This window comes from Pantherophis guttatus, chromosome 3 (assembly GCF_059756535.1).
Source record: "Pantherophis guttatus breed Tessera chromosome 3, ASM5975653v1, whole genome shotgun sequence".
Classification (NCBI taxonomy): domain Eukaryota; kingdom Metazoa; phylum Chordata; class Lepidosauria; order Squamata; family Colubridae; genus Pantherophis; species Pantherophis guttatus.
Genome location: NC_142065.1, coordinates 145,088,109 through 145,112,621, shown reverse-complemented (window position 1 = coordinate 145,112,621; position 24,513 = coordinate 145,088,109). Strand labels below are relative to the sequence as shown.

The window sequence follows — 24,513 nt, the reverse complement described above, 5'->3', positions numbered from 1 at the left end:
CCATTGCACATTAGTGGTTTGCTTCTAAGATTAAACTCTCTGATAAGACATGAAAGAAACATTATTGGGCAAGTTATTGCTTATCTTTAAAAATACCCCATCTTTATTAACTTAAGACAGATAAAATGAATCTAGGATATATTTAGAAGTTTGGCCAATTCAATTATATTCCCCTGAGGTAGTCATTTCAAATCATTCTCAATGGCACTTATGTGAGCTGAACCTTTAATACACACATTGACTCACCATAAACAACTGATACACAATTTTCTTCACCTCTTTCTGAAATCTCTATGGGTACTACCATTTTGATTTGTAATGTCTCTGGAAAGCTAGAGAAGAATAATCTCAGCTATATGAAGTGTACATAAAACAGTTTGCCACATGCCAAAGACTGCTATGAGAAACTATTTAAAGGTGCCCATGTTTAATAAAGTTAACATTAATAGTGGACCTTTAATTCAAATATTCATACTCATACATTTCCTTTTAAAGATGTAATTGCTTTCAGAGATGTAATTTTGAATAGGAGTGTTTTACCAGATCCTGCATCAGATTGCTCATTGGTCCCTGATCTTAATATCTTTGCTTAATAATGTCTTCACCTGAGCTTGCCCACAAACAATTGAGCTGGTTTCTTTTACCATATCTTCATCAGCTCAAATGCGTTTTCTACTAAACAAGTGTTAATCTTGCCTAACAGCAATAGCACTTAGACTTACTATATATACCACTTCATGGTGCTTTACAGCACTCTCTAAATGATTTACAGAGTCAGCAAATTGCCCCAATCCAGATCCTCATTTTACTGACCTCAGAGGAATGGAAGGCTGAGTCAACTTTGAGCTGATTGAACTCCTGACAGTGGGCACAGTCAGCAGAGTTAGCCTGCAATATTGCATTCTAATCACTGTGCCACCATGACTCATCACTTATTTCTTCTAGTCCAACCTTTCCTGATCTGGGTATCTTCTAGAATGTATAGATTTCAAGATGCAACATTTTCAGCTACTGGGAAATTTTCAGAATTGAGATTCACAGACCTCATGAAAATGGTTGTAGTCCCCCCCCGCCCCACCATTCCATACTGGATATATTTTGATATTTTTAACTTTTTAGTTTTTAACTTTTTAGACATTCAGAGTCATTTTACAAGTGAGTGGCAATATATATTGATTATGTTGCTCTTACATTATGAAATGTTTATCTCTATTTAGAATATTAGTAAATATTTGTAAACACTGATTATAAAAACTTCACCATGATATAGAAAACATTAGACTTACTTTGGATGTGTGAATACATCTATGAGCTTGACTTCTTCCACCACATCTCCTCCAATAGATCGGACTAAATCATAGAAGTCATTTTCACAGTACTTTTCAGACGGCAGCCAAAAAGATATATCATTGATTACAGGAGGATATTTACTGAAAGGCTAAAAAATATAAAGATTAAAAAAAATGTAAACCAATGTTCTGAAGTAAATTGTAAGAATATAATAAAAAAGTGATTACTCTGAATATTATTAAGATTGTGTTTATTTATAACTATTGCTTCCTACTTTTCAATATAATCATTATAAATTAATTACAACATAGGCTAAGCAGCAATAAAGTTACATTGTATGTTGAATCTTAAAAATGTTATACATTATATAATATTGCATCTTAAAAATAGAATCTTTTAAATTTAACTTTAAGTAAAATAATTCTTTAAGCACATATACGGTATTTTCACCTAGCTTTATCACATTTCAGATTAGCACTTTACATGCTGAAGTTCAAAAACCATTTTTTCAGTCTGTATGTGCTTAATATTCATAGATAAAGACATCACTACTACTCCTAATGTTATTAAGACTAAGTAAGAAATTTGAGGAGAAACTTAGTTTTAGGAGTGTGCACAAAATGAAAAATATCTCAAACCAGAAACTGAACATAATTTTGGTATGAAAGAATCATTTAATTAAATTAATAATTTAATTTATTTATTCAGTATAATATGACCACCCACTTCAAAAGACAGTTCAAAAGACTCTAGGCAGTTTATAAAATCCATAGGGGGAAAAATTAAAACCCACAAAAATCAGCACCCTGAACTCAAACAGAACAGTATAATTAGTAAATACATACATACATACATACATACATACATACATACATACATACATACAAACAATAGGGACTCACACCCTGTCAATCAAGAACTCACACTCTGTCAGACTTAAGGAACCAAGAACATAAGTTTCTTCACAGTAGTGTTTTTATTGTTGTTCGCCTATAGACAGGAATCTTGCCAGATTAAAGCACATATCTGCATATCTATTAGATATATCCTGCAAACTCCATCTTTCCCTTTTTCTGCATGTCAAACATTCCAGGCTTCTTTGTCTCTTTGCTCCCTGAGAAAGAGCCCCTCCCTCCTGTCACTCTGGCCTACATTCTACCACATGCATCAACATTATCTTCAGGTCTAGGAACAGAGCAAAGTATTAAGGGTTTTCTGGAACCCTAGGAAAGTGAGTGCTGTCCAAATCTCTGAAAAGATGCTGCTCCAGCGGGTGGGGATTATGACAGAAAAAGTATGCTTATATAATCAGACCTTATGCCATGAAGAGCTTGAACCTGAATTGCATCTGGAAGACTACTGGCAACCAATGAAGCTCACGTAGCAGGAGTGCCAACTGTGGTACCCAGATGGTCTTCCAGGGCAGCCCTTTGCAGTAGTCTACTCAGGAAGTGATCAATATTATGCTTTTCATTTTCATTGTTACCATTCAGTTTTAAACACTGCCAATAGAGCCTGTAGATACTCAGAATAAAATCACCATCAACAGGAGCTTCATAGCGTGCGTATCCATGACAGAGTATACTATATTGATAAACACCCATCATTCAAGGGAAAGGAAATATATTTTATTTTTCTTCTATTTTCCCCTGCTGTGATTTTGCCATTCTGAAACCATATTGTTAATATAATGACATTACAATATCACAAATCAGGCAGGGCTACCTCTTGCAGTCCAAACACAGGGAAGGTACTCTGTTAAGTCATAAAATCCATTCAAATAAAGGGCAGAAAAAGTTGGGTCTACTCAAATGAGCTTTTTGATTTATTGAAAAACATTGTTAAATTTTCATACTCCTTTACAGCACACTAAACGTCTCAGATTAGAAAACCTCAGAAAAAAAAAAAGAAGCATGGAAAGGGGGGAATGTAAATTTTTTTAAGGGCAAACATTAATGAAAATGAAATAGATACCTTATATTTAGGCAATCTGGCCGCACATATATACAATGCTGATACAATTGTGCTAAAATGGTCACAAAGATAATAGATTATTTTCACTGAGATTATTCATGAGTTCAATGTTCACAAAACTGGAATTGGACATTTTAAAAATACTTCAAGTACTGGCTTCCAAACCTCTACCAATACGGTGACTTTGTACTGCACAGAAGGCCCAGTTCCACATAACATAAATCCAGGCTTTGTTTAATCCAATTACAGTTTGTTTAAACATCTGAACCCATGTCGAGCAACAATTTATGATTTCTTTCCAGACAACAAGTCTAAATCTAATGCCACCATTTGAAGTTGGATTACAAATTTCATATACTTTCTTTAAAAAAGAAAGACCCTGGAATGCGTAAGCAAACAAACAAATCTCACAGCTTGCATGAACACACAGCTTCCATCAGTGCCTTACAAACATGCAAGTAAAAAACCTCATGCTTTTCAATAAATAATTTAATACTGTTTAAACAAAAGCTTTCTCCCACATAAACAGGAGCAGAATAGCCTTTTACTCCTGGGAAACGTCAGATCCATCTGGATACTGTAATAGACAGCGGCAAAACAAACCATAGTTGTCTTAATAAACTGGGATTAGCCTATCTCATGGGTGTCAAACTTGCGGTGTCCCGTTGTCGTCACGTGACGTTTCACGACTTTTTTTCTTTCACATAGCTGAGGTGGGCGTGTCCTGCGCATGACGTGGGCCACCAGTTTGACATCCCTGGCCTATCCACAAACTAATATGTTATTAAACAAACCATACTAAAACTGTATTGAGTGAATACTGTTTTAATTACATTTAGTTACTTACATTTATGAGTAAACAAAGAATTACCAACCCCCTGGTTTTCTTATCATGTGCCTTAGCACATGCCAGAGGAAAAAAGGTCTTTAACTTTCATGGATATGGCCCTGCTCACAGTTTTTATTTGTAACTTTTTTCTCTAGCTGGAGGTCCCAGCCAAGATGGACAGCATGAAGTAGAAAACAAAAACATTAAAAAAGGGCTCGTCTGCCTGTCAACTCCATCTTGCAAATGATCCACCTTCACCCTACATTCATGTTAACATGTTTCCTCTTTTGTCCTGTGCCCTATCAAGTGATCCCCAGCTGCTTCGGCAGTAAACAATGTTTCTTAGTTCCCTTTTCTGCCCACAGCAGCTGATGCACTGCCTGATTAATATAATGCATTAACTCAATAGAAGAATATATTTTATGCCTGGGAAATATTTTATGACAGAACAGCGGAAATCCTAAGCGAATACCTGATAAAGTAATAAACTTGTAAGAAGCGTAAATTTACAGTAAACTGATTTACACAGACCTGGCTGCACGTGATGCAAACACTTTAATGAATATCTGATCAGGAATACTGTGAGAATTTCAAATTAACAACCCCACAGTGATTCCAATTGTGAATCACAAATGCTTATCCACCTTGTTACACGAATAAACTTGTCAAACAAATTCATTGCCTCTACAGTGCTTGCAAAACTCAAGCCTCAATAAAAACCATCAAACATTTCTTAATGAAATATCAAAGTGTATGAATGATACTTTCGCACACCGATACTACTGCAGCATGTTAAAGAGCCTCTACAGAAAATGCATGACCACAAAGCTCATGTGAACAGTATGACTTATGTTATCAATATAAAACACTGGTATGATTAGGACTGTATTTTTAATGACAAAAATGTTATTTGTATATATTGCCAGGTGTGTTGTCCTAGAACAGGTGTGTTAAACTCAAGGCCCGGGACCCGGCCCACAGAATACTTAGAACTGGCCCCACGGGGCCGCCCTGGAAACAGTGAAGGACCAGCCCATGGTGCTTCCGCCAGTGAAAACAGAGCTTGGGAGCCCATTTTCACTGCAGAGGGTTGCAGGAGGCCATGGCAGCCAAAAACGGAGCTCGGGAGCCTGTTCTCACTAACACAGTGCTCGGGCCTCCACAGGCGCCCTGACATGAGTGACATCGGGCTGGCCACGCCCATCCCAGCCCCCTGATGTGGCCCTCAATGATATCAAGTTTGACACCCCTGTCCTAGAATGTTACGTTTTATACTGGAAATTAATTTATTACATGTTCTATTTATTGAAACTCATCCTACCTTCTCCTGCTCCATGTAACATTTGAGAAAAAACTGGGGTGGGTTAAATCAGGCTGAAGTTTGGTAAAAAATGATGCCTTAACCAAATAGTGAAAACCAGCCAAAATGAAGGCCTACTTGGGTCTTCTGAGGTAAAAAGTTCCATTATTTAGAACAGCAGCCCCCAACCTTTGCTGCTTGGCAACCCAGCTGGGGTCTGGGCCGTGTGAGCGGTGAGAAGGCACGTGCACACAGTCCTTGTGTGAGTGGCCAGCCAGTGTGCATGCACACAGCTCGACTTGTGCAAGTGGTGGGCCAGCCCATATGCTTGCGAGTGCCGCCAGCCCGCTGCTCGTGCAAGTTGACCTGTGTATGCACATGCTTCAGCCAGCTACTCATGCGGCCCAATTCCAAATAGGCCACAGCTCAGTAATGGGTCACAGCCTGGAGGTTGGGGACCCCGATCTATAATGTTAAAAGTATACATATTTAGATTCCTACTAAAATGTGACATTAATAAAACAGCAGATGATCCAACTCAATTGACAAAAATTGGCTTAGAGGAACCCCCCCCCCAAATGTTATGAATCATGCAATGACATAAAAAAGAAGAAAATGTTTACTCACTGAAAATATAATAGAATACTATAGACAAGAATGTCTTCATTCATATTTGAAAATTCATTACAAATACATAATCCAGAGTGTGATTATAGCACTTCTTAGTAACAGGCAAACTATGAACCAAAATGTTCCCAGGAACCAAAGAATTCCTGTCTTGCCTCTTGAAGTGCCTTAGGATCACTTTTTGATATTGCCCTATGCAATCTCCTTTTCCCCCCTCTCCTTTTACAGATCAATAAGCACTGAACATAATATTTTCTAGAGGGAAACAGAGACTGAATCAACATTCATAGAAAATTTCCGTGTACTGAAAAATGTCAACACACAATATTCTGTCTTAAATTTATATCGTATCAGAACAAAATTAATTGTCATTTTGCTTGATTAAGCAGAAATCTCCCACTGGTCATATAGAGTTAAACATATTTCTTCTGCCTTCCAATTATAATTATCCATCTATCTGGAGAAACATGATGTGTGATTTTGCATATATTTTACATATATTTTGTTACATACAAATTATTGCAAAAACAAACATGCAAACACAAACTGCATCAGTAAAAGCATCTCAATTCCCCAATTACTAGCTAATGTAATCGTTTCACAGTCACTGAGGCAACTGTTGTATTTAAACATTTTGTTTTCTCCAGCTGACATAATTTGGTTCACTGCTCTGGACTTTGTTGCAACTGCAGTGAAATAAGAGTCAAAGGATAAGAAAATGTCCTAGAGTATGTAAAGTTCCTAATATTTGGACAATTCTACAGTTTACAATATCACTGTATCTTTGTTCCCTAGGAGATTATTCTAAGGGTTAATATTCTATTTGCAATTGAATGGAGCTCAGCAGCAGTGGATGTGAATTATTAATTGGGATAATAACATATATATTGTATCCTTCACATACAAAATATGTGCCATTTTTGAAATTACAGGCAATCATTTCTCACATGGGGACTGCATTACAATCTTAGAGAATTTTAATTAAATAATCCATATTTGTTAAATTAATGTGCAGGCCACACTTTTTTTCACAAATATAGTAAATTCTTGGAATTTTTAATACATTAAATTATACCAAGACAAAAATATTTTAGATGTTAAGTATGTATTCTAGAATACATTTTTTAAAAATGTAAAAACATACAAGTGGAAAAAAATATAATATTACAGCTTTTTAAAAAAAACAACCTTGCAGGACTTAGAGCAAAAATAAATTTGTCCATTGGTAACCGGTACTCACTATATTCGAAATATTGATGCTTTAGATCAGCATTTTGAAAAAATATAAATGACATTTTTTTCCCAAGCATGGATAGGTTAAAAAATTGAAAATATTAATATTAAAGGCAGCTATCAAAAATGTCCAAATGTATTGTTCATTGCTGTCCATTTTACCTGTAGTTCCATTTTTTGGAACAATAATGCCTCTATTCTTCAGTTCATTCCTCAACAGGAACCACAGTTATCTTCTCCAACAAAAGAAATGAAAAGCTTGAAACCCCTTAGTAAAATAATTCAGAAAACCGAACAAAACTGGGCCAAATTATAGAATATGCAGTGGATAGAGAGACAAAAAATCTGATTCAGGTGGTGACCCTTGTTTTCAAAATAGGAACAGAAAGGCCTCCGGAAAGCCTAGCGTATTCCATCTTTTCTCAGATATTTGCAGAACCAGTCTCAATATGCACCAGACTGAGATTTCTAGCTGCTTCATATAGCTTTTACTATTAAATTTAGTCAATTTGATTGGGGCATGTTTGGTGAAAGAAGATAACATCTATTATATTTGACCAAAAATGGTCTCTCAGTAAGAACTTTATCCAGTTGGGGAAGGGGATGGAAGACTGCATTAACGAGAAAATTTGAAAATTCACAGGTGAAGTAACATGAATGACAATTATATATCTGGCAGCTCTATAAGTGTCACAATTGAATTAAGTTCACACTTTGCCTTGGGTGAACCACTTCAGTCACCTTGAGTGTTCAGATTGAATTTAAAGAGAGATTTATTTATGGATTGAATTCATGTACCACCCTATCTCATCCAGAGGCGATTCTAGGCAGCTTACAAAAGCTTAAAACCAGAAACATTAAAAGATATAATAGTAATAAGAACAATCATAGTTATACTAAAATTTATCATTAAAAGATTAAAAGGTGGGGAGAAAAGAGCATGAAGATCACGGAGGGGGAGATAAGATTTCTCTCAATCTACTAAGAACCTCCAAATTGAACCCCGCTCCCCACCCCCTTAGGAAAGGACAGGAGGGTCAGTTTGTATCTCACCTTGGGGGAAGAGTATGATGTTTCAAAGGGAAGATACACAATAAATAAAATAAAGCATGCAATGCTCTCGCTTGCTTACGTTGCAGCTTTCATAACATAAAACAGACAGCCTCTCTTTACTGTTCAAACTAATAATAAGGTTTAGGACAATGTTTCCTGCTGTTTATTATAAGAATTTTTAAGAATTAGTTTTATGGCTATCTGCATTTTTCTCTCTTTGGCCCTGCTTTTGTTAGTTGCAAGCTAATGTTTGTCTGTTGCAAGCTGACATGGCATGCATTTGATACTGATATATTGATATGTATTTCAATAGTTAGAAAATTTCTGTATGTTCATACCCAGTCTCCATGAATCTCTGACTTTAGAGGGATGATATGTGTCATAATCTGGAAAATCCTGCTTAGCTGTGACACAGGGCACAATGAACAGTCCCCTCTAGTATACCAGCTTAAGGCTACACATACACACATATTTATTAAATATTTTTTTAAAAAAACAACGTATAAATAAAGAAGAAGAAAGAAATCTTTAAAAAAGCTAGTGCAATAAAGGGACAAAATAAAAGAAAAATATAAAATAAAACAAAACAGATACAAGGAAGTAGCTTCCGATATACTTTACAGAAGTTCTAAGACTAATGTATTCTAGGCTTTTTTAAAAAATGTCTTTACGTTTATTTTTCCCTAGGCATCAATTCCAGTGATTTTTGAATTTTATTAGACTGCTTTTGTCCTCTTTTTAACCTTATTTTTATTCTTTTTTACTATTTTATTGTATTTTATTCTTGATGTATTTTCTGTGTGTTGTAAACCACATCAGGATGGCACAAAAATGCCTCAGATAAATAGATGCTACATTTTGCGCTCATAATAAAAGCTAAGCTTTAAAATATAGTTGCGTAGAAAAGTAAATACACCCTTCTGATTTTATTTTACTCTTTCTATATATTTCAACATGCAGATATTTGATCTCCGTTTCAATAATGTTGACAGATAAAGGGAATGTAATATAACAACTATCACGCACTGTTTACATTTTGTCACACATTGTGCAACTTAAAAAAACATAAATGCAAATTTTGCATGTGAAAAAGTAAGTACAACACTACATCGCTCACTATCTCAAATACCTACAATTAGTATCAGATGCAGCAGAGCTAGTGCAAATGATTAGAGCATTGAGAGGATCTAGAAGGAACCTATCTTATTTAGACATTTAATTTGATTTGTTTTTTGAAGTGTGAGGTGCCTTAATTGAAAAAGTTCTCTAAGGTCTTCAAGGGGAAAAAAAAAGATTATAGATGCCTATGAACCTGGAACAAGTAAAAAAGATTTCAAATAGCTGCCAATTTATCAAGGCCAGGCATTCCAGGAAGTTCAGCATGAAGTCAGATACTGAAAGAAATTTCTAAGAATCCCAGAAATTAACTATGTGACCTTCAAGTATCTTGCCACATTAGAAAGAAGCTGAAAAAAATGAGATTACACCAGAGGTCTGCCAGGAGGAAATCTTTGGTGTCCAGAAAAAACATCTGAACAAGACTAAAAGTTTGCTCATGAACTATCTAGGCAAAGACCAGGACTTTTATAACATTGTGCTCTGGACAAACAAGGCAAAAACTGTATAGATTTATTTGATCACATCAGAAAACATGTTTGGTAAAATCCACAGACAATACTTCACAAGAAGAACCTGATACCAACTGATACCAAGCACAATTGGTGAAAATGTTATGATTTGGGATCCATTATGAATTTGCACTGAGAGAGAAAATCAGTTAAAATTATATTAGAACATACAAAATCTCCTTTTTTTATGACAATTTATGAAATAAAAATCCTGCTGTGGAGTTGCACAAGTTTTATAATGCACTTGTTTATATAATGCACTAAAGTCCATTGTTTCAGATTTTGCAAGATAATGAGAAAGTCTCATTTTTCAGCTATTTTCTTCTACTTGTTTTTCCTTCCCAGATCCTTGCTAAAACTTTTGCACAGTACTTAGTTCAGGAAAAAGATTATTATTTCCTTCGGAATGGGGCAGAATCACAAGATTAGATGGATGACATAAAATCAATGTGGCTGTTTTGCATATTGGATCGGGATTTTCTTTTATACAGGAATTTTTTTTATAGTAAACTGAAAATTATTTCATATGCTTCTTATCTCGAAATTGGATGGAAATAAGATTTGGGAGTATAATTGGAGGACTCCAAGAACTAGAGTTCAGGTGCTATTGGTTCTTTGATTTAATAGTTTGGACCACAGTTCTATTTGTCTTGGTTGTAGCAAGGTATTTGGAAACAAACTTGTATGATAATAGGCAATAACATTAAATTTAGTGGCAGTATGGTAAATTAGATCATCGAAGTGGAGCAGAAGGAAAACAATGCTAAGATAAAGTAGCAGCCAGGGAACTGGAGATCATTTCAGCAGCACATTTTGAACAAAATCTGAAGACTGTTGAGTATTTTTCAGGGGGAAAAAATGTTTAGCTACTTTCAAAGTACACATAAAGAGAATATTTGACATGGTGCTAATGTATTCTGCTTTGGGCATTTGACTTCTCTTATGCATTTGATTTCTCTTTTGTCTCATTCTGTTCTTATAACAACCTTCCTGCATTTCCTATTTATATCCAATTATTTCTTCTGGAAATGCATAGCGATCTCAGTGACTGATAAGATTGTTAAAATAAGCTCAATCATATAGGCAAATGGATTCTGAAAAGCTGGAAAACTTAATATGGCAGCACAAGAAAGCATTTATTGAAATTTAACCTGCCTTAGTGTTGAAGCATCGGAAGAACTAACAACAGTAAATACAACAATGGAACAGGAGATGAAATGATATAAAACAATCTGTGAGAAATAAGTGCAACAATGAAAATTTAACCAAGGAGTAATGGTGAAGGCTCTAGCAATTTAGGAAGTGAAGTAACCATTAAATGAAAGTACTCATCATATCAGATATGCATATCGGATATTTTTTATTTTAAATTCTGTCTGCTGCATTGTATATCTCAATAATAAAAGTAGTTATCTTTGTATTAAAATTTTAGGAATTAGCCATTTGCATTAGTTACAAGATTTGATATGAAATAAACTTTTCTAATGCTATACTATTTATTGTGATCTGAGAACAAGTACCATGATAATTAAGGGACGTGGTGGCTCAGTGACTAAGACGCTGAACTTGTTGATCAAAAGGACAGCAGTTCAGCGGTTCGAATCCCTAGTGCCGCATAACGGGGTAAGCTCCCGTTACTTGTCCCAGCTTCTGCCAACCTAGCAGTTTAAAAGCACATAAAAAATGAAGTAGAAAAATAGGTGGGAAGGTAACAGCACTCTGTGGGCCTTTGGCGTTTAGTCATGCCAGCCACATGACCACGGAGATGTCTTTGGACAGCGCTGTCTCTTCGGCCAGCGCTGTCCACTGCCCCCTAGAGTCGGGAACAACTAGATGAGCACCGCCCCCTAGAGTCCGGAACGATTAGCACATACGTGCGAGGGGAACCTTTACCTTTTACCAAGATAATTTAAAATGCCATTGATACAAACAAGTTAATTAATGGAATCTTTGTAGTTGTATAATTAGAGTCATTTTATGCAAGCAAAACACCTGTAATTAAATGACTGAAGAGCGTACTGAAGCATAGCATAAGTAAAATCCTGAGTACATGACTTTTGCTTCTACAGTTCAGTTATTAACATGCAATACTAGGGAAAGTTTTCCTCGCTGTCTCTGGAACAGACCAAGGAGAAGGAACCACATACACTAGATGGATGAGTTTATCTTACTCTAAAACAGGGGTGTCAAACCAGTGGCCCATGGGCCGGATGCAGCACACGCAGGCTATGCCCACCATGGCTCCGCAAAGGCAAAAAAACCATTGTGATACATTACGTGACGCGATCGAGTTTGATACCCGTGATCTAACACATCAACACATTCAAAACACTACAACCACAAAAGTGCAAGGATTGAGGAAAGAATGGAAAATATAATACAAAGCCTAGAAAGATAGAACTTCGGAAATTCATTATTATAATTACTTTAGTTCATAACCAACCTCAAGACCCTCAAGTTAATACTATTGATCTGCCAATTTGTTTCCATTTTACCATTCAGGAAAAAAATGATGTGGACTCTTCGCACGTAGTTCCCTCTGTACTTTTATTTCATTTTTCATTTTGGCATGAAAAATTATATACCAGTAGTCCTTGACTTACAACAGTTCATTTAGTGACTGTCTGAAGTTACAACAACACTGAAAAAAAGTGACTTATGACTATTTTTCATATTTACGACTGTTGCAGCATCTCTGTGGTCACATGAACTAAATTCAGACACTTGGTAACTGACTCATATTTATGACGGTTGCAGGGTCCCATCACCGTCATTTCCAACCGTCTGACAAGCAAAGTCAATGGAAAATTCAGATTCACTTAACAACTATGTTACTACCCTAATAACTGCAGTGATTTGCTTAACAATTGTGGGAAGAAAGGTAATAAAATAGGGCAAAACTTAACAGCTGTTTTGCTTAGCAACAGAAATTTGGGATACAATTGTGGTCATAAGTTGAGCATTACCTGTATGTTATACATACAATGCATAAACATTAAATTATAGACAGCAAAAACACAAACCAGTGTACTATTGAACAGAATAAGAATAACAGAGTTGAAGGGACCTTGAAGCAGTGGTGAAATGTAAATTTTGTTACTACCGGTTCTGTGGGCGTGGCTTGGTAGTGGGGGTAATATGACTGAGTGGCGTGGCCAACTTTTTTTTTTATATATATACTTTTAAAACCATTTTTTCTACAACCTCTTCGGCTGAAGAGGTTATAAAAAAATGCTTTTAAAAGCCTCTGATGATCCTAGCTGACTTGCCTGATCAGCAGAGGCTTTCTTTCTTTTTTTAAAGCCTCGATGATCCCAGCTGACTTGCCTGATCGGCAGAGGCTTTCTTTTTTTTTTTGAAAGCCTCTGATGATCCCAGCTGACTTGCCTGATTGGAAGAGGCTTTCTTTCTTTTTTTTAAAGCCTCTGACGATCCCAGCTGACTTGCCTGATCAGCAGAGGCTTTTTTTCCTTTTAAAAATATTTTTTTTATAACTCTTCGGTAGAAGAGGTTGTAGAAAAAAATGCTTTTAAAAGCCTCTGATGATCCCAGCTGAGCCACATGATCATCAGAGGCTTTTTTTTTTTAACTTTTAAAAGCATTTTTTCGGCCAAAGAGGTTGTAGAAAAAATGCTTTTAAAAATAAAAAAAAAGCCTCTGATGATTGCACAGCTCAGCTGGGCAATGGGGGGAGGGGCAGGGATTTTTGCTACCGGAATCACCCGCCTCCATCGCTACCAAACTGGGAGCATTTCACCCCTACCTTGGAGGTCTTCTAATTCAACCCCTGCTCAAACAAGAGACCTATGTCATTCTGGACAAATAGCTGTCCAATCTCTTCTTAAAAACCTCCAGTGATGGAGCACCCATAGTTTCTGGAGGCAAGCTGTTCCACTAATTAATTGTTGTCACTGTTGAGTAATTTCTCTTTAGTTATAGATTGGATCTCTCCTTGGTAAATTTCCATTACTTCTTGTCCTGTCCTCAGGTGCTTTGGAGAACAGGTTAACATGTTTTTTCTCTTTAACAGTTCTTCAAATGGAAGACTGCTATCATGTTGCCCCAGTCCTTCTCTTTGTTAGACTAGATGTACACAGTTCCTGCAATGGTTCATTATACGTCTTAGCACCTAACTCCTAATCATCTTTTGTGCTCTTCTTTGCATTCTTTGTACAGTGCCGGCATCTTTTTTGTATCCTGGTGACATTATCATGTATCCTCCCCACCTTGGTGTCGTCTGCAAATTTGATGAGTTTCCCTTCTATCCCCTCATCTAAATCAATTATGAAGATGTTGAAGAATACTAGGCCTAAGATAAACCTTGGTGTACCCCATTTCATGCATGCAGATAATGTTTTCACTGAGAAGAATCTTAGAACTTGGTGCTATGGAATGTACATAACAAACTTGTTTTGCAATAATATCTTTTTGTTATCTACAAAAAAATTGAGTTCATTCACACATGTTCTCAGATATTTTCACGTTTACAAAAAACAGATACTTTGCACATTTCCTCAATTACAATAAAGTTGATTAACCAATCATTCACATTGTGGGTTGGTCCTCATTATTTCAGGCATCCAAATTCAATTTACATACTAATGATGCATATTTGTTCTTAATAGATGTGCTACTAAAAAGCAGAACACAATAAATTAAAACCATTTAAGCATCATACTCCAGTCTGATGAAAATATCTGAAAATGCATATATTTTTCTTATGAAATAATGTTAAAGATAAACTGAAATGACAAACATGAACTACCATATGAAGAAAACCAGTTGAAGATTATCAGTACTACTCTGAGATAATAGTGACAGAACTGGCTAGTTTGAGTACCAATGGTATTATATATTGATTATATTCTGCAACACGAAGATAAATTGTATTATCTATTTTAATGCAGGCCAATCTGCCTTGTGGTGTGGCTTATGTAAACCCCACTGAAATATAACCAGAATAACCAGTAATTTTTCTCATACTATATTTGGCATTGTTTGAAAATAAATACCCAACAATTTAATAGAATAGATTCTGACAGAAATGAAGATGTTAGTAAAGCTGGAGAATTTGTTATAACCACAGATCTATAGGAAATATGTTATCTCATCCCTTTTTTGCACCAGCTTCACACTTCATGGGACTATAGAAACTATAGTTGTGTGTTTGCCCTGCCTTCCCTTCGGCAACAGTGTTTTTTTTTTGTTTGTTTTTTTAAATTTGATTTATATGCCGCCCTTCTCCGAAGACTCAGGGCGGCTTACAATGTGCTCAGCAATAGCCTTCATCCTTTTGTATATTTATACAAAATCAGCTTATTGCCCCCACAAACTGGGTCCTCATTTCACCTACCTTAGAAAGGATGGAAGGCTGAGTCAACCTTGAGCCTTGGCGAGATTCGAACCCTGCAGTAATTGCAGGCAGCTGGTCTTAATAAGCTTAATAACAGGGTGCCTTAAACCCCTGTACTACCAAGGCTCTTGGTGTTGGGCTTCTTCTGATCCCTCCTTCTTCTGGAGCTCATCAGTTCATCAGATAACTCTCTCACCTGGAAAATGATATATTGTAGGTCTAACTTTCAAGTTATTTCATGACATCTGGCACTCTTTCCAATTTCTCAGATCTTGGTAGGTTTACCATCTCCATTATACTAGTGTTCTTTGCATCATGCTTTGATTTAAGTTTACTTTTCATAATGTGCACTGAGATGAGAAACATCCATGGCATTTCCAAAAAATATATATCTTCCCATACTCACCTGCAATTCTTCATTCCTCTTATTATTATTCAAAGCACAAAGAATAATGGCTTGTGGATTGCATGGGATACACAATTTGGATCAACAGTATTACTGATACCCATGCCTGAGTGTTACATGCGGGCTCCACCAGGTAAGCAAACTGTTTTCATTAAGAAACCAGTTATATCATACTTTACAACTTGTATAGCTTTTTCCAAAGGTTGAGGGGTGTAGTGCAAGTCCATAGATTTTATTCACCTAATTTCTTTATTCTTTCAACATCCAGCTGACGTCTCAACCCACCCTTCCTCTTGCAATTTTTCAAACTGTTTAAGATGACACAGACTGATTGATTCCTTTTTGAGCTGCAAATGCTTTTCCACACGTCTATGAAATCAGTTATTTCTTCACAGTCATTTGGTAGCCTGACCATACTTGGAAAACAATACACGTAAAGTAGCAACCTCTATGCCCTTTTCAGTTAATATTGATTAAATGAATAAAATTAGAGATGCATACTGAAACTCATGGAAATCTGAGCTGAATTAGCCCGTTGCTTGAATATATTCCTGCTTAAATGAGTTAATAAGAGAGGAAATAGTAAAATTCCGTTTGTGGAGACTGGTGGGTTCTAAACACCAAATTTGAAATTAATAGCTTCTTTCTGCGTTTATTTGTCAAGGTTTGTTGACTGTCCACAAAGTCACTAAGGCTGAGAAAGAAAAGGCAACATTTCAAACATTACTAACAAAGAACCGATGGCTGTTTTATGCTTACCTGGAAAAAGGGCAGTTTGATTCTTAGATTTCGATTCTGATAAAAACAACTCACACAGATACCATCTTAATGAATTCACTCATAAATGAGAGCCAGAATTTTTGTTTATTCAGTTTCCAAGATTCAGAATCCTAACCTTTTATTTCTTGACATAAAATATAATAAATGAAATAACAAATGAATATCACCTGTTCTCCCACCTTCTCCAAAATGGCACAATAAATTACTCAAGCAAAATATCAGCATTATAGAACTTTAATCTGTTTTAAGCATTAGTTTCTCCATTACTATAAGAACATCTACGATAATCTACCAGAGATACTATATTTTTGGCATACTTTTCTCTCAAGAAAGTTGTTAAACAGCTGAGTAAATGAAAGTAGTATTTCCACAGAAATAAAATTCCAGATGATTTGCTATTAACCTTATCAACATCTTTAATCTTACCTGGAAGCGTATGCTCTGGTCAATGTGAAACACATTAAACTGTTTCAGGAAACGTTCATCTTGGCTCCAAAAAAGGCGAATGTCGGGAATCCCATACAAGATCATGGCCAACCGCTCTAAGCCCAGACCAAATGCCCAACCAATTTTGTTCTCAGCACCAGCTGCAGTTACAGAAAGAAAGAAAAAACAGGATATAAAAATAAACTATAAGGGAATGAAACGGGAGTACATTAGCTAAATAATGATAGATTCCAGAATTGAATTAAATTAAATTGATAATTTGTAAAGAACGAACTTAAAAAAAAGTGAATCAGTATTCCATCTTTTTACTTTATTCTATCATAGATTGCACTTTTATAGAACTGTCCTATATTCCCTAATGCACACTGTATTTTCCGTGAAAATGAAAGTCTGTTATGTCATGAAAAAGAATCTGCGGTAATAAATTCTGCTTCACTGTGTGTTATGTAAAATCTTTCCTTGCATCTGTTCTGAATCTCCTACTATTCAGCTTCATATGATGATTCTAGATTCTAGTCACCGTGACAACTAGAAATGATTGCTAAAAAAGGCAGTTGCTAAATGAGGACCTCCAACACCTTGTATTAAGACTTCAGATTTCATTATTAAAACCAGGTTGGTAGTCAATAATATGAATCATAAATCCACATACAAAATTAGCAAAGATTTCTGTCTAGTTTTAGAATTCTTTATTTATTTAATGAATCAACCAAGAGCTAATATATTCAATCCTTATATTAACCGAATCCCAAACTTCACTTGTGGTACAAATCTGTAACTAGAATGATAATCTATATATAATTTCCAAGTTGAATTAAATTCTGTATTAAACATGCTCTTCAAATTCATATTCATTTTTGACATTTATGCATATTACCACAGATTAGTTTGTCATTCTTGTAGACAGAATATTATATATGATTTCCAAAAAAAGGCATAGTGTTCTAACAGATGTTGTCACATACAATGCCAACCTCACTATATTTTAAGAATATATAAGGCTTAATTAATAATAATTTTAATTGGTTTAAAAGTACAAAGATTAAAAATTTACAAACTAAGAAAAAAATAAGAAAAAAAAGAAAAAAGGGGCAAAGGAAGAAAAAATATGTAAAAGAAAAAAGAAATAACTTTCTTTTCATAAAGACAAGTACAAACAATTTCAGTAACCTACTGCCTTGTCTAACATTCCAATCTAGATCTCTTTATTCCATAATTCATACTACTTTTTTCACTACTAAATGTGAAAAAAGGAAAAACCTGCTTATTGCATTTATAAGAAATTTTTATAAAATCAATTGTCTATTTGGCAATTAATATTGGAATAGTACACCAATGGTAAAACATTTTGTACCAGTTTTTTGTTATATTTGTGATGAATTTAAAATTCAACTTCCACTGACATTCCTGCTGTTGCATATCAATTGTCCTGTTTAAATTCTTCATAAATCTACGGAATTTTATATCACTCATAAATCATAATCTACGGAATTTTATATCACTCAAACATACCGGGGCTTCGAAGCAGGGGTGAAATCCAGCAGGTTCTGACAGGTTCTGGAGAACCGGTAGTGGAAATTTTGAGTAGTTCAGAGAACTGGCAAATACCACCTCTGGCTGGCCCCAGAATGGAGATTTTGCAATATCCTTCCCCCAGGAGGGAATGGGGTTTTGCAGTATCCTTCCCCTGCCACGCCCACCAAGCCACGCCCACAGAACCGGTAGTAAAAAAATTTGGATTTCACCACTGCTTTGAAGACTAAAATACTTGAAAGTTGTAATCTTTTTTATATAAATTAGCTATTGTTTTGTATTTCCTATGTTTTTATTTCAAACTACCCTTTAATTATCTGATGCCACCCGGAAATACAGTCATGTTTATGCTTGCATTTTATTTCAGATTATTTATCAGCAGTCCTTTTGTTAGAAACCTCAAGAAATGCTACATTAATTTTGGGGTTTGACAATTAGAAATGTTTATGAATGTAAAAATGCTGGATATTATTGAATTTTAGACCAAAAAGTTAATATATTATGGTCTTCCACATGCAAAAAAAAAAGTTGTTTTAACAGTCTATTATGATTTAAAACTTTCAGTCATAAGAATAACATCGGGATTTTTTTTTTTTTTAAAAAAATTATTCTATTAGATTTATATTTCACTTTTCCTCCAGAAGCTCAGACAATCTTTATTTGGCTCCAATTTCTCTCCCCCTTCCCATTTGGCTCCAGAAGTACTTTTAAACATATCAGTTTCAACTGCCTTTAATTGTTAATAATTGTTTTTAATCTGATTTTTCTTTTCTTTTTTTAAAAAAAAGTATTTTACTTTAGTGTTCAGTCACATTCACTATTTAATTAAAAAAATGAGGGATGTAACCAAAGTAAATTAACGAAACAAAACCAAATTAAACATTCTGCAATTCCTTTCTGTATAAAAACACAGGGACACATATGTGCCAACTAACATCATGTACACACAGAACACAATAAGGTATAGCAATGGTCAGCAGACTACTTATCATATATGTAATATCAGAAAATCAAATATGAAATTTTGCAAATAACTTTAAGTTGCATTTTAAAAAATGATAGATGAATTGTCTGTCTTCCACAATTCTATAATCACAGTGATTATGACAATTATAACAGCTTTATTTCATCTTAGAAATTGTCAGAAATGATAAAGTCGCCATGGTGGCTTTTAAAACTCATACTTATTATTGAAATGTATATTATTATCCAAATATGTAATTTAAAGAGAGGAAAAAAAAGAATATGCCAGACAGCTTTTAATTGCGTGATCCTTTCCCATCTAGTCTGAAAATTGTCAGCAAATCTCAAAAGAAAAGCACAACAGTATCTGATGACATTTGATCTCTACTCATCACTGAAAGCCCACTTGAGCATCAATCACAATTAACAAGTGAAACACTGAAAAGTATCACCATTTAAAATAACTTAGATTGTCAACATTTTAGAGATCTTTATTTAACAAAGAAAGTGAATCACCAACTTTTCAACCAGTGTTTCATATACTTTAATAGAAATAATGAACTTGATCCTACAAAACATATTACAGTAACTCTTTTATGTAGCCCTGTAAATCTGGTTCTTACCACCCACAGACTTTTTACCAGGCTAAAATAACCCTTTTTAGGATGCTAAGGTTCACTTGGTTAGGGTCAGAACATATCTATTTAGTCTTCAACAGCAAATACATGTGATCAAATGACTATTTGGCATTCGGAAATCAAGACTCCTTTTTCCTGACATTACAATTTTCAAGAAAGCAGCAATTAATTTCCTATAGTTCAGTATGAAAAATGAATGGATCTATCTATAGCTTTAAGAGATATACTTTCTGTGGTTCTCGGGTTACCCAAGACAGTACAACTGACCATGCTAGTCCAGGTTAAATATAATAGTATTGATGGGACATCTCCTTCCATAGTACTAAGGAAGAAGAATCTTGTTAGAGTTCTGCTTTAAACAGAAGACTGTAAGAATTGTTGAAGAATGGGACTTGAACCACTTGACAAAATAATATAACATAAACATTACAGAAAATTATCATATGTTCATATCATTATAAATATAGAAAGATTTATTTTTTCTTAACAAATAACAAAGTAAAGTAGAACCATTGTTTATAAGACTTGGGAGTCAAAAACTGTTTCAAGAATATATATGTTTAGGCAATTAGCCACTTCCCAATATGCAGATCATAGCGCTGTCAACAATTCTTCACTTTTTTCTTCTTCCTTGACTCATCTTTAGCCTTGACCTTTCAAAACAGCTCAACAAACAGTATTCAATATCTGAATAACAACCTAGTCCTACTTAACATAATTTTATGCATGAAAAGCAACATCCCTCATCAGAATTAGACTATTAATAAAAGTATGTAACATGGAGCTTCAAAGTGATCAATCAATTAAAGCTTCCTTTCCATAACTTTAAGTCATTACTGATGCCAAATTAAATGCAAAAGGGTATGAGTATTCTTTACACATACCAGTCCTATTCATTGAAGTTTATTAGTGACATGAATTGCATGTATTATAACAAAAATAGCTTGAAAAGTGGGAAATCCAACCAATAGTCAGTCCTACAAGGCAGACCAGATGCCAACCAACTGCACAGGATGACTGGAACCACACTTCATCAAAATAGCCTGTAACAATGGAGTCTTGCAAGTTTGATTATGATTTTCCTTCCTTTTCTTTTACTCCAGTAAGTCGGCCTAGAGTCCATCTGAGTGATATCTTAAAACTATCTTCCTTCCTAGAACTTATGGAATGCTTCTGTCCTTTTTGTTTATTTAAATGTTTCTGAATATTTGCTTCAAGGCCATCGCCATGGCTGTCTATTCCACCCCCAAAGTAAAAACTTGGGCAAGAAAATAAGCTAGAATAGCATGGAGTAACTTGCTATTTATGTTTTGGGAAGCCAGAAAGAGAGCAACATGAAAACCTTTGACAAAAAGATTATAGCAAATAAAGGAACTGTCTTGCACACAAAAGCTTTACATTTAAGTTTCTTGGCATCTGGTCTTCTGAAAGTGGTTTATAGCATTCTGAGGTAGACCAGTAAGCTACTTCTGGAAACCATGAGATGGAGGATTCCTGCTTCCTTGAGATGCATCAATTTCTCCTTCTGAGACTGATCTGTCAGTTCATTAGCTGCTAAGATCTAGGAAGTATAGGTGGCAGAGAATATGCTCCAAGCAACTGCATGGCCAAAAAATCCCCGAGAAATTGAATACTCTCTGGATAAGGTCCTGCTTAATCCATTGCATCTTTGCAACATTCACTGCGTTACGTCCCTGGCTTTGAGAACTTACCGTATTTTTGGGAGTATAAGACGCACCTTTTTCCCCGCTAAAAGAGGCTGAAAATTTGGGTGCATCTTATACTCCAAATATAGCTTTTTAAAAGCTTTTTTTCAGCCCTAATGAGGCACTAGCAAGCAATCCCAGCTTTGCCTGCTCCCCCAACTCTCCGCTGTGCTTGAACGAGGCACTAGCGAGTGATCTCCATGCTTTGCTCCGACTCTCAACTGTTCTTTAGAAGCTTGTTTTCAGTCCTAACTAGGCGCTAGCCGAGTGAAACAATCTGCTCCCACCACCACCACCACCAGTGCTTTGCCTGCTTTTGTCATTGCTGCTTCCTCTCAGCTGTGCCTTAGAAGCTGTTTTTATCCCCAAGCAGGGGATAAAATACCAGCAAACTAATGTGCTGAAGCTGACCAGACTAAGGACGCTAGCCAGATGAATACATGGTAGGCAGATTGTTTCCCATTTTCCTCCCCGAAAACTAGGTTGTGTCTTATACTCTGGTGCATCTTATACTCCGAAAAATATGGTAGCTTTAAAATTCCTCAACTATAGAGGATGAATTGCTTGGAGGACCACACCAAGGAGGACCCTGCCAAAAAATGGTTTTCCTTGATAGATATTTGAGTCCTGAACTATGTTTTGGGCTATTTATTTGGTCAGGCTATTTTTTTTTTAATCCAAAAAAGCAGAATTTAAAAAGCTATGCCAATGTATAGCCCTTGACCATTTAACGGCCTAGAACGGCCTAGAACGGCCTCTTCCAAGCTGAGCAACACTAAAAGCTCCAGGATCGGGAGGCTCTGTTAAAGATTCCTCTGTTCTAAAGTGCATATAATGTCTTTCTCCTTGCTGACCTGCTGATTAACATTAGGAACAGCTGAAAAAAGAACTGACTATTATTCACGATGCTAATAAGCTAGGGAGAAAGGAGGAAGAAATGATGTATGTGCATATATAAATCCATCTCTATATTTCAACAGCTGGCATGCAGCCTTTGACCTTTTGAACCTATGCTACCAGAGGGGTGGAAAGGATGATTCCCTCCGGTGTGCCAAAGATCTGATTTGGCACATGGCAGCTTCATTTTACAGTAATTTTGAGTCATTTGTCCTCAAAGGCAAAATAAAAAAAGCATTTGGGTGTCTTAAGATGAATCTATTTCATTTGTTTCATGAAAAGAACACTAATCAGAAAAAAACAGATGATATAAATAATGTTTAAATGGAACATCAAATCACAGATATGTATCAATATTTATTAAGACAAAGGGCATCCTTTAAAACTTTATATAAATGTAACAGACCTTTCTTTCTGTGCTTCAATGCCAAAAAATGATGTACATGTGGACAAAATGCAGGGTAGAAAAATCAATTGTATCTTTTAACCAAATGTTCACATTTATACTAGGACTGATTTTAACACAACCTTATTTAAACTTCACCATTGAAGATACCCTTAGGCTATTTATAATGTACTTAACCAATGGATTGTTCTACCCCTCTGTGGTGTCTTAAATATTCCTTATTTGGCCTCATCTATTTTCATGTTGATTTAGTACTGACTAAGAAACCTTGAGGTGAAGGTTACAGGAGGGCACAGAATGAAATTTGTGGCTGATGTCTCTAGAGAACAACTCAGTTCATGTTTCAGTTAGCCCTAAAGGTGTGCCAAAATCATCATTTTCTCTTTCCCCTTAACTCAAAAATTGTTCTTTAGCTGTGAGATAGAAAGACAAATCAAAGAAAATGCAATTTAAACTCTGTTGCTGTTTGCAATGTCATTATCCTGTCCTTCCAAAACTCTACTTTAGCCCATATTACCAAAACTGCTGCCTTAAATACCAGGATTGCAATAACTAAAGACCTAGGCAATGCATCTGGATAGCTTAGAGACAGAAAAATTATCTTGTTGGATCAGGCCCACCTACCACAGGGATATGAAAGATCCTTTAAATACAGTTGATCAAGAACTAAGCTGAATTCTGTGAACCACCATTCCCTCATCTGCCCATTGATCCATCTAATACCGTATTTTCCCCAAAATAAGACCCTGTCTTATACTTTTTTGAACCCCAAAATAAGCGCTTGGCCTTATTTTCGGGGAGGTTTTATAATTTCGGGGCGCATGGAGCAAGATGGAGCTCCTCTTGCCATATTACCTGATTTCCAGCTCTGCATTTAAATATTTTCAGGGAGAGCTTATTTTCAGGGGGAGGCTTATTTTAGCGGATGTGCTCAAAAGCCCAATTGGGCTTATTATCAGGGGATGTCTTATTTTCGGGGAAACAGGGTACCTGCCCCTTCCCTCCTTTGGAACTGAATTAATATGAAAGATTAGGAATCAGAGGTTAGAAAACCATACCAAGCAAAAGAAAGGGGTGGAGTGTGGGGGGAGTTTGAAGGTATCTAAGGTCATCTTCCAGCATCTGCTTATGTATCCTTTAGGAAATACGTTTTCTCAAGGCCACTGCATGCAGTGGAAAATTCAGAAAATGATGATGTGAAGAAGTTTTAAGATTGTGTACATTTAAGGATTATGTGCTTATAAATATAATTATCTTTTGACATAGAGACAAGAGTTAATGCAAGGAAAATATTTTTGGGGGGAAGAAAAATTATGGACGATGATTGTACAAATTTTATTTGGTGATTGGGTTCCAGGGAAGTTTGAACTGCTTAACTCAGTTTTCTAATATAATACCTATGAAGTATAGCTTGATAAATGGCAAATTTAAGATGTTACTACTACTTTAA

General features: G+C 35.5%; 1 protein-coding gene across 2 annotated transcripts in view; it reads right to left on the bottom strand.

Annotated features, from left to right (window-relative positions):
• Positions 1-24,513, bottom strand: part of FARS2 (phenylalanyl-tRNA synthetase 2, mitochondrial) — a 209,393-nt gene that overhangs the window by 60,600 nt on the left and 124,280 nt on the right. For both annotated transcript variants that reach the window (XM_034429088.3, XM_034429089.3), the window contains 2 exons: positions 16,900-17,060; positions 1,287-1,438 (listed from right to left, as the gene is read on the bottom strand). In XM_034429088.3, coding sequence (XP_034284979.1) covers positions 1,287-1,438; positions 16,900-17,060 — 313 coding nt within the window. The remainder of the gene's footprint in view (positions 1-1,286; positions 1,439-16,899; positions 17,061-24,513) is intronic.